General features: G+C 40.8%; 1 protein-coding gene across 2 annotated transcripts; it reads right to left on the bottom strand.

Annotated features, from left to right (window-relative positions):
• Nucleotides 1-968: 968 nt before the first annotated feature.
• On the bottom strand, nucleotides 969-10,247 carry rla2 (ribosomal protein, large P2, like 1-2). 2 transcript variants are annotated; one of them, XM_014165823.2, is made up of 5 exons: nucleotides 9,865-10,247; nucleotides 5,119-5,242; nucleotides 4,935-5,004; nucleotides 1,321-1,407; nucleotides 969-1,104 (listed from the first exon to the last, which is right to left on the bottom strand). In XM_014165823.2, exons 2-5 carry the CDS (start codon nucleotides 5,239-5,241, stop codon nucleotides 1,025-1,027), a joined length of 360 nt encoding a protein of 119 aa, XP_014021298.1. In that variant the 5' UTR covers nucleotide 5,242; nucleotides 9,865-10,247; the 3' UTR covers nucleotides 969-1,024. The 2 variants fall into 2 exon arrangements, with proteins under 2 accessions (XP_014021298.1, NP_001133207.1); NM_001139735.1 differs by having other exon boundaries at nucleotides 4,935-4,983; nucleotides 9,865-9,895.
• Nucleotides 10,248-10,510: the final 263 nt, after the last annotated feature.

Here is a 10,510-nt window from a genome sequence, read left to right as displayed (position 1 = left end):
TTCAAAACAAACGCATCACATCCAAAGTATTTGTAGTGTACCTAGTTAAATAAAAAGGTACAACATATATACAGAGATATTTGGCCAGGTTAGTAGACTGACCAGGCACTGTTTGGACTGCCAGACGATGCCATGTTGCAAGGTGCAACTAGAGTAGATATTCAGGAAAAGTTGATTTGTACAGTATGTTGCATTGATTACATCAAATCATATTACATTTATCCACAAGATGTCACCATTGTGTCATGAATGGCAGTAACCAATTTCTCTTCACCCCTTGGATATTGGTAAAAGTGCCAAACACAGCAACAAATAAGAGGTGGAATAGAGGACAGTCAGATCAGAACATCTTCTGCATGGCACAGTATGCAGCACACCAACCAATTTCTTATTCATAGAACTAGGGATGTAGTTCGACAGATCGCTTATTGCTCATATGTAGATTTTAAAGAACATATTGGTGTAATTTCAGTCTAAATATTTGCAGTAGTTAGACACTGACTAAACAAAATATTCTACCAATTAAGTAAAATAAATAAAAAAATCACAAATTAGTCTTGCTGATTCTAAACAATACTGTGTCAACAGTAAAACTCATGCTATTCAATGAATCAAGGTTGAAAAACAAAGACAAAACCCATGCCAGCTGTGAATTGCATGTCTCCCAGGTGTTTACAATTCTTCATAATTTATAATCCAACAAGGTTTCCCCTTTTCTTGCAGGACCAGCAAATTCTAACTGCCACAAAAAAATATGCGGTTCGGTACTCAAAATAAACACCATTGTTCTGCCAGACTTTAAGTTTGTCTCAGGCAAAGGTCAATATTTTAGTAGGCGGCTGGATACAGTGTTTGTGTCGTAACATTAACTTTAACATTCCTACAATACTGAACAGTTATAATAGTGATGAACATATACACACACATACATACATACATATATAAATAAATAAAAAAGAAAAGATGGCTTTCTGGTAACAATTTCAAATTTTATTGTTTTTTTCCACTTCTCACGGAAGAAAAATTAATCAAAGAGGCCGAATCCCATGTCGTCATCAGATCCCTCTTCAGATTCCTCTTTCTTCTCCTCCTTTTTCTCTTCCGCTGCAGACACAAACATAGGTTAGCTTCATGTTTGGGAGTCTATCCGCAAAACGCGTAGTTAATTTCCAGAAATGCAATAAGTGTCTAATATCAAGCACAAGCATTTTCCTCAAATTATGTTTAATGCAATTATTTTCAAAGATTGAAATGTTTGGCTCCCTATAATATTGTGGAATGTGATGTGAGAAAAGGAGGGACATGAGAGATTGATCTTACCAGCAACAGGAGCAGTGCCAGCTGCAGCGCCAGCTACAGGAGCTGCCACAGCACCACCTGCTGGCACCGAGGCCAACTTAGAGAGGCCTGCAAAGCAAAAAGGACCAATTCATTGACAGGCAATAAATTAACGTGAAGACATTTGTGCCTATATGCAATCTATAGACCAAAGTAGGGCTGTCCCTGGCAAAAACATTTTTTGGGATCAAGAGTCGTCTGTTCTTTTGACCAATCGATTGGTCTACATTTTTTAACGTGTATTTTTCCATATATTTACACATCCTATGTGTTTTAATTAAATCAACAATATTCACTGAACTTGTCTAATGGTTTGATGAAATAATTAAGACACAAATGACTAGAGGGAATCCGACCACCAATTGATTTGATAGTGCCGGGCTCAGACTTGCTGTGCAAGAAAGACAGTGAGTGACTGACTGACTAGCACCCGATGCCTCTCCTCCCTGCTGCAGCGACCACCACAGAACAAAGTGTTTATCGCGCTGTCCGTGTTGGGGAAACTGAAAAATAATTACATCCATTTCTGACTGAAAAGTTCTGTTACCGAAATCCCCAATATGTTTAGGAAAAACATTCCCTATTCCCTCAACCCTTGCTCTCTTTACGTGACATGTATGCATTGCATGCACGTGACCAAAAACCTATTCGCACGGGACTAATATTACTAGAGAACGTTGGTTATGAAATTATTACTTCAGAATGTCCGTTATTCCAGAGGATGATTTGGACAGGATTAGTTTTTTCCCCCCAAACTGCCCCCGTAATTCTCTCTTTTTTTTCAAATAAATTGACAGTTATGACGGAAGCCTGGAAGTTTTTATTCTAGGCGCGAAGATACAGTATTTCAACATGCCCAGGTGATCGGGCCACATTGATAACTCTAGCTTGGTTCCCGAGTTTCTAAACCATACCGACCATCTTTCCTATAGTGTCGCCATCATATTTGAATTGAGGAAGTGTGATCATAATCATTAGGATATTTTAGCGATCCGCAGTATGCCCTAAATGCCCTCCAGCCTTTAGATGTGAACTAAACAGTGCAATTGCACTTGAGATGCATTTTAAGGCAATGGATGGAAAGTTAACTTATCATTTCCAAACGTTTAGCTCGGTTATATGCTGCTTTGCAATCTACTAAACAGCAAGGGTTGCGTTAAATAGGCTCAATATTTGTTTCTGATGCATTTGGCAATATTCAATTAATACGCACAAAACAAAAAAATGCATTCACTGCAAGTTGATAGGCTACATGTAGGCCATTCATATAGGTTATGCGCAGCATTTAGTTAAATTTATCGATTCAGACATTTCTCAAAACACAGGGATGTTGATTCACACGGGGCTAGTACCATCAAAGGACCTTGGAGTTTGCAACAAACAAAAAAAACAGTAGGTTATTCTGGCTGGAATTGTTACTTTCCTGCCATGTATTGACAGAGTCGGACAGGACAAAAATTACAGATGTGGTGTTTTGTGCTAGTGCACATAATTACATTATCCGACCTCCCCCAGTAAAACTAATCCCATCCGAATAGGAAACCATAGGGCCTAACCTATAGCATATCATAATCACATCAATAAATTGCTTATAAATAACTCAACGTGACAGCAAAATGGATGCAGAGGACATGACAAATAAACTCGAAACGGGGGAATATTTAAGGGTTGCTCAGCAGGTAGATGCGTGGAATAAATGTGAATAGTTGTGGAAAATACTGAAGATCAACAAAAGGGTAAGGAGCAAGCGCTGCCTGCATATTGTGTGTGCCAAACTGGTGCTGTATGGATTCATTTAATTTCTGGCCGCTTGGAACAATGTAAACACTAAGTATAAGCGTACCAGAGAGTCTGTTGTAAAGTTTTCCCCGAAATGGAACGGTTTATTTATTGTATAAGCTAATTATTCAAGGCTCACTTTATTTTGTTGTCAAACTAAAATGCTTCATTGCATTTTAAATCATGAACAACATGAAGGAATGAATGATTGATACAGTAGCCTATATTTTGAAATATAGGCCTAAGTAAGTCACGGTATTAAGACTAAAAGAGGATGTGCTCTTAGGCCTACAGCTCGATGGTGGTTATACAAGGCTGCTATACTAAGCCTACTAATGATAATGATTACTTATGATCATAATAACAACAACAAAAGGAGTGTTATTATTATAAATATAATTTTTACGACAATTTTGAACATGGTAAACAGGAAATAAATAATACCAGAAGTTGTTTGGTAAAGCCTTTATTTTACCCAAAGCAAAAAAATTTAAAACAGCCGAAAAGGCGAAATGGTTTACTTGCCATGTCGTTGTGCGAGGCTTGGTGCTCATGGAATCAGTAAGCTATTAACCAAATACTCAAACAGGCAACAGAAGCAGGATCTGTCTTATTTCTGTATATATATTGATGATTTATGAAGCCAGGCACATTTAACAGTGAGGCAATTGATTATTGACCTAATATAGTTGGGGTTTCCTCTCTCCTTACTTTTCTTAGGCCACTGCTGTTTTCTCATCTCATTCTGCTGCTGCTGCTTCCACAGCATTGTTCTCAACACCAATATGCTGGTTAACTTTAACATTATGCACAGAGCAACATGGTCTAGGAAAAGCCGTCAAACAGCAATCGCTACCCAATGAGGGAGAACGCACATGTTATAAAATATGTATATATATTTTTTTATAAGTGTTGCGCCATTGTTCTTATGTAATATAACCATATACAATTTCAGTAGCACGTCTTGGACTGTGCCATCCCCACGGCCTCCACAATGGATCAGTCCACTCAGGGGGAATCCGACAGGTGTATTTTTATTTATTTATAAATTGCTACTGTTCGACAAAATAAATCTTGGTTGACTAACAGCCTATCGACCAAACAATCGACCAGTCGACTAAATGGGGTCAGCCGTAGACCAAAGCCAATCACACTATAGTGCCGAACCAAGAAGTACTGGGGAAATATCTCAGCCAACAGTAAATCAGGCATAATGAGCTACAGAATTGTTAACAGGATGTACGGTATCTATTGCTCCGAACCCGTTACAGATTGGCTAATGAAAACATAACCCGTTCTTGGCGATATGTTCTTCGTTTTTGATTCGGTAAAAAGAGTATCTTATAAATGTCCGTGCACAGTTGCAGGTGGTTCTTCAAAAATCTAAGAATATAAAGAAAGATATTAAATCCACGTTTTGCACAGTGAGCAGTTCCCTCGCCATTTTAGCTACCAGACATCTTGCATTTCCCAACATCTTTGCAGGAACTAGTCATTTCTACACGATGCGGACGCGTGTAGAAGTAGATGACAGTGCATCACACAGTGCAACCAAAAACAAAGATCTACACACATGCAAGAGGCATTTCTCATTCGATATAAAACCTGGATTTAATATCTTTCTGAATAATCTCTGGTATATACTGAATCCAGAACAAAGAAAGTATCACCAAGAACAGGTTAGTTGAAAAATTCCTTGCGATGCTTTCCGTTAGCCAATCTGTAACATGAACAATTCTGTAACATGAACAATTCTGTAGCTATGACCATGCATGAATTCACGAGTCAAATCAAAGACATAAGGGAAAATGCCTCACCAGAGTTCATGACTTCATTGATGTCTTTTCCATTTAATTCACTGACAACCTGTGAAAACAAATTCAGGTTCTAATCATCAGTTAATGTGTAAACCGAGGCCTCCATCGTGCAACAGTGTCCAAGGAAACAAAAGTAAATCAGTTTTATCTTAACAAGACAGCATCTCCCTAAATGGTGCCATACCTTGTCTAGGCGCTCAGCTTCGGCCTCGATTCCAACACTCCCCAGGATGTTCTTGATGTCCTTTGAGGAGGGGCTAGTGTTGCCACCGAGCACAGCCAGGAGGTAAGCGGCCACGTAACGCATTCTGCAAGAGATATGGATAAGAAAAAAACGATTAGTTGGATTATAAACTATATTGGTCTACGTGACATGCATTCTGTGGATACGTGACATGCATTCTGTGGATATTCAAGTTGGCCTTACCCAGAGTCCATGTGAGATATGAGTAGCCTAATTAGCAATGGCTACAGTGTTTTCCACAAGCACATGGAGTACCCAGCCAAATAGAAATAGTAGTAAGGCAGGCTCCCCCGTATGTTTACAGAACAAGCTTTATTTTGGTGGCCTCTGGTACATTCTAATACTATAATGTATTTTCAACCAGCAACTACCAGGAAATAACACTGATCAAATGTTTTCACACTTTTACAGTGTTATTCATCAGCTGTTGTAGAATAAGATAAACACATGGTCTTTAAGAGTTATTTTCTCAGCTATCTGCAATACAGGTATGATTGAAGAATGAAGCAGGTGTTAAACATGGGCTTTGCTACACAGAAAGCAGCAGTTGACTGACTACTCCATTGTCAACACTGATATCGACATGGCTACAGTAGGCTAGCCAGGATGAATGCCAGGTGTCTTTTTTAGCTTTCTTTTTGCAACAGTAGCCAGCAATTTGCTATTTATGTTCACTATTGAAGAAGGTTAACTTTTGTAAATCACTTTCCTTAAAATAAATAAGCTGAGCAAGTAGATTGATGGGCACTTTTCTTTTTGCTCTGGAGAGCTTGCGTTTGCTGTGTGAAGGCATCAGCCTGCTTGAGAAGTTAGGACTCGCTCAAATACAAATAGCACGACTTTCACCCGATAGGCCAGTAAAGAAAATACATGAACGTGTCAGAAAACAATAGACTAAATGACTTCGACTCATCGTTACCACATTATATGGGACGTTCAAATTCATGCTCCCTGGGCACTTTTGAAGATTGACAATAACATCTTGGGAGTGATATTGCCTTTGGCTTCACCCCTAGTCGGTGGGGTTGGGGGTCTGGGTAAACCCCAATGGCAATTCTTTAAAAAAAAAAGCTAATTACAAAACATTCTGAAAACAGATATACTATTTGACTATAACCTAATACTTTCAAATCTTGCTTACATTTGTATACGATCACGTCTCTATTATGAGTGGGAATCACTTGGAGACGATCTCCGGGTGTTTTTAGTCTTCTATCCAATTTTTTAAAAATAAATAAATATATTAAATCAAATGAAATTGTATTTGTCACATGCGCCGAATACAACAGGTGTAGACGTTACCGTGAAATGTTTACTTACAAGCCCTTAAACAATGCAGGTCAAGAAATAGTTAAGGGGGGGCAATGTAAACACTCCGGGTGGCCATTTGATTAATTGTTCAGCAGTCTTATGGCTTGGGGGTAGAAGCTGTTAAGGAGCCTTTTGAACCTAGACTTGGCACTCCGGTACCGATTGCCATGTGGTAGCAGAGAGAACAATATGACTTGGGTGACTGGAGGCTTTGAAAATTTTTTGGGGCTTCCTCTGACACGCCTAGTATATAGGTCCTGGATGGCAGAAGCTTGGCCCCAGTGATGTACTGGGCCGTACGCACTACCCTCTGTAGCGCCTTACGGTTGGCTGCCAAGCAGTTGCCATACCAGGCAGTGATGCAACCGGTCAGGATGCTCTCGATGGTGCAGCTGTATAACTTTGAGGATCTGGGGACCCATGCCAAATCTTTTCAGTCTACTGGGGGGCAAAGGTGTTGTCGTTGTGTGTCTTGGTGTGTTGGGACCATGATAGTTTGTTGGTGATGGAAACTCTCGACCCGCTCCACTACAGCCCCATCGATGTACGGCCCTCCATATCCTGTAGTCCATGATCAGCTCCTTTTTCTTGCTCATGTTGGAGAGGTTGTTGTCCTGGCACCACACGGCCAGGTCTTTGAACTCCTCCCCATAGGCTGTCTCATCGTTGTCGGTGATCGGGCCTACCACTGTTGTGTCGTCATCAAACTTAATGTGTTGAGTCGTGCTTGGCCAGGCAGTAGTGGGTGAACTGAGTACAGGAGGGGCCCCTGTGCTGAGGATCAGCGTGGCAGATGTGTTGTTGCCTACCCTTACCACCTGGAGGCGGCCAGTCAGGAAGTCCAGGATCCAGTTGCAGAGGGAGGTGTTTAGTCACAGGGTCCTTAGCTTAGTGATGAGCTATGTGGGCATTATGGTGTTGAACGCTGAGCTGTAGTCAATGAACAGTATTCTCACATAGGTGTTCCTTTTGTCCAGGTGGGAAAGGGCAATGTGTAGTGTGATTGAGATTGCGTCATCTGTGAATCTGTTGGGGCGGTATGCGAATTGGAGTGGGTCTAGGGTCTCCAGGATGCTGGTATTGATGTGAGCCGTGACCAGCCTTTCAAAGCACTTCACAGCTACCGACATGAGTGCCAAGGGGCGATAGTCATTTAGGCAGGTTACCTTCACTTTCTTGGGCACAGGGACTATGGTGGTCAGCTTGAAACATATAGGTATTAGACTCGGTCAGGCAGAGGTTGAAAAGGGATCTGTGCAGGCCAGTCAAGTTCTTCCACACCAATCTCGACAAACCATTTCTGCATGGACCTCACTTTGTGCACAGGAGCATTGTCATGCTGAAACAGTAAAGGGCCTTCCCCAAACTGTTGCCACATAGTTGGAAACACAATCATCTAGAATGTAATTGTATGCTGTAGCGTTAAGATTTCCTTTCACTGGAACTAAGGGGCCAAGCCCGAACCATGGAAAAAACAGCCCCAGACCATTATTCCTCTTCCACCAAACTTTACAGTTGGCACTATGTATTCAGGCCATAAAATTTGATCAGCAGGGAACAAACACGCCTGTCTAGTCTGCCGTGGCTACACTCAAATCATTTGGGGAATTTCCTCACCAACGTGCATCCAATTGACTTGGTCCCCAACCCTCACTAAACCAACCACAAGCTTCAATCTGCTGCAGTTTAGTGCAGTGGAAAGAAAATGATGGCTCTCCCTGGTGAAGCTGCTGCGGTTACAATGTTTATGTGGAATTGCAAGCGCATATTATATGTTCCGAATTCAAAAATGATTGAGGCACAATTGAAAAGTTTATGCACTGCATATAGCAGATTAATTAGAAAATTAAAGCAGTACGTCCCTCAATGCTTGAGAAATAAGGAGCGCCATGTGAGCATGTGAAGAGGGTCAAATGGGTCTCACGGCCAATGTGTCAGTTGGCATTAGTGTGCTCTCTCCTCCTATATAAAGACATTTGACTGCAACAACAGCCCACACAATACTTACCCAGGTACCGAGAGGCAGGACAGAGACTGTCAAACCAGCCGTTTCCCTGTCAGCTCACTTTGTGACTGACAGGCACCTGTCCTATAAATAGATTGCTAGAATATGCATATTGTGCTTTCTAGCAGGAGAGTTCTCGGCAGACTTTTTCCTGACTAGCAAAGTGGAAAAAGTACTCAGCTGAAAATGTGTCCATAAACAGCTGTATAGCAGCACTAGAGGAAAACACTGAGTATAATCTACATTCTTGCATCAGTTAATTAATAAAATACTGGTCATTTCTTGAATGTCTGTTACCTAGCCCAGGGTTTCCAAAACTCAGTCATGGGGACTTAAAAAAAAAAAATCACCATCAAGCTTTGAATATTTCTGTAGTAACTTGACAAGGAATGCCCACACGCATTTCAATATTACTTTCAACCCAATAACTAAAAGGTGTACAGCCAGGTACAAACGGTACAAAAATAGCAGAACTATATAGCCCACTCAACCGGTGGTAGAATCACATTGCACAGATCTGACTCTTAGTGATGACATCATCAAAGGGGGAAGGTCACGGTCAATGCCAATAATAACCATGTCATTATTTATATAGTGTCCACACTATAACAATTTCAATCAGCTGTCTAGTTAGTGCTAGGGCAAAAAAATAAATGTGCACCCCTTGGGGTCCCCAGAACTTAGTTGGCTAGTTCAGCGTTTACCAAACTAAGGTTGTCACTAGTTACCACAGCTACAAAGTCATAATTAGCTCTATATTATGAAACAGTTGCTTTTTAGTCTTAATTTAAATTTAGGCATAAGGCTAGCAGTGTGGTTAAAGTTAGGGTTACGCTAAGGGTATATATATATTTTTTTAAATAGCTGGGGTTTTGCAATAATTATGACCGTGGTAACTAATAAAGACCATGTTACTGTCATAAATGCATAGCTAGCATGCCGCCCAAGCACCAGAGGGACAGTATCGGAGCATGCGCGGCTAATAACTAACTGGCTATTAAGTTAGCATTTCACTAGACTCATGACACGTGAAAACTCAAGTCAATGCTGCAACAAAAGGGTAATAGTAAAAATGTTATGAAAGAAGCAAGATTTCACATACAGATAAAGAGAGTAACATGTGTTCGTGGTGCTCATGCAATTTCATACAATGGTGTCATGTTAGCAGCTAGTGTAGCTCGCTTACGTTAGCTCCTCTGCCTTAGCTTTGAACACTAGCACGTGCTCTTTATTTGCTAAAGTACTACATTTTCTTGTTGTACAGAATGACTTCTGACAATATAGTTGAACGTTAGTACAACTTAACTATAATACTGCAAACACTGAATCAACTGTTTATGGTCTAAAACGTATTATAAAGATGAACTTACTTTAAGTCTATAGAGACACGAAACGTCAGTCACGCTGAATTTTCTGGAAAGGAGCGAGAGGTTAGAGTCTCGCGTCGTCTTCTTCTTCGGTGGGATTTATCGGAAGTTGGCATCCAACGTTATGGTGCATTACCGCCACCTACTGTACTGGAGTGTGGGCTAGAGACAGGGAAAAACTAAATCTACATGCCAGCCCTGTTGCTCTTAAAAAAGATAACAAAATATTTGAGACTACATCGAATGACGTTCAACTCAATATACTCTAAACTAATTTACTGTATCCCCTTCTCTGTCATACTAGATCTCAGCGTCTCTCTTTCCCTCTGATACTGCCCACACTGTAGCAATACATGCTCCACGGTCTCTGTTTCCTGTCAATAATCTCTCCTGCCTTATTCTCAAAACCCATTGGAGGAGGTCAGAGGGGCGGGACCTCTGGCTTTCTATCCAATGGGTTTTGAGAATTAACAAGGAGTGGGGGTCTTCTTCTATGGTATTATGGCGGTCCGCAAACATACGTTGGAGGTAAAACCTCACCACTATTCCACTACTTTGTCCCTATCCAAGGCTGGCCCGCTCATTAGGCAGGATTAAGGCAGGATTAAGCAGCATTTTCTGAGCTAAACTGACCAAGACGCACCATAAA

Source organism: Salmo salar, chromosome ssa22 (assembly GCF_905237065.1).
Source record: "Salmo salar chromosome ssa22, Ssal_v3.1, whole genome shotgun sequence".
NCBI classification, from domain to species: domain Eukaryota; kingdom Metazoa; phylum Chordata; class Actinopteri; order Salmoniformes; family Salmonidae; genus Salmo; species Salmo salar.
The sequence above is the reverse complement of the archived record's forward strand: the minus strand, read 5'-3'. Positions and strand labels throughout refer to the sequence as shown.

Excerpts from the sequence above, each read along its gene's own strand:
- rla2 (XM_014165823.2), bottom strand. The coding sequence starts at position 5,241 with ATGCGTTACGTGGCCGCTTACCTCCTGGCTGTGCTCGGTGGCAACACT. Across the intron at positions 5,005-5,118 it reads AAGCTGAGCGCCTAGACAAG|AACCTGAATTTGTTTTCACA; the intron begins GTATGGCACCAT and ends ACTGATGATTAG. Across the intron at positions 1,408-4,934 it reads CAATGAAGTCATGAACTCTG|GCCTCTCTAAGTTGGCCTCG; the intron begins GTGAGGCATTTT and ends TTTGCTTTGCAG.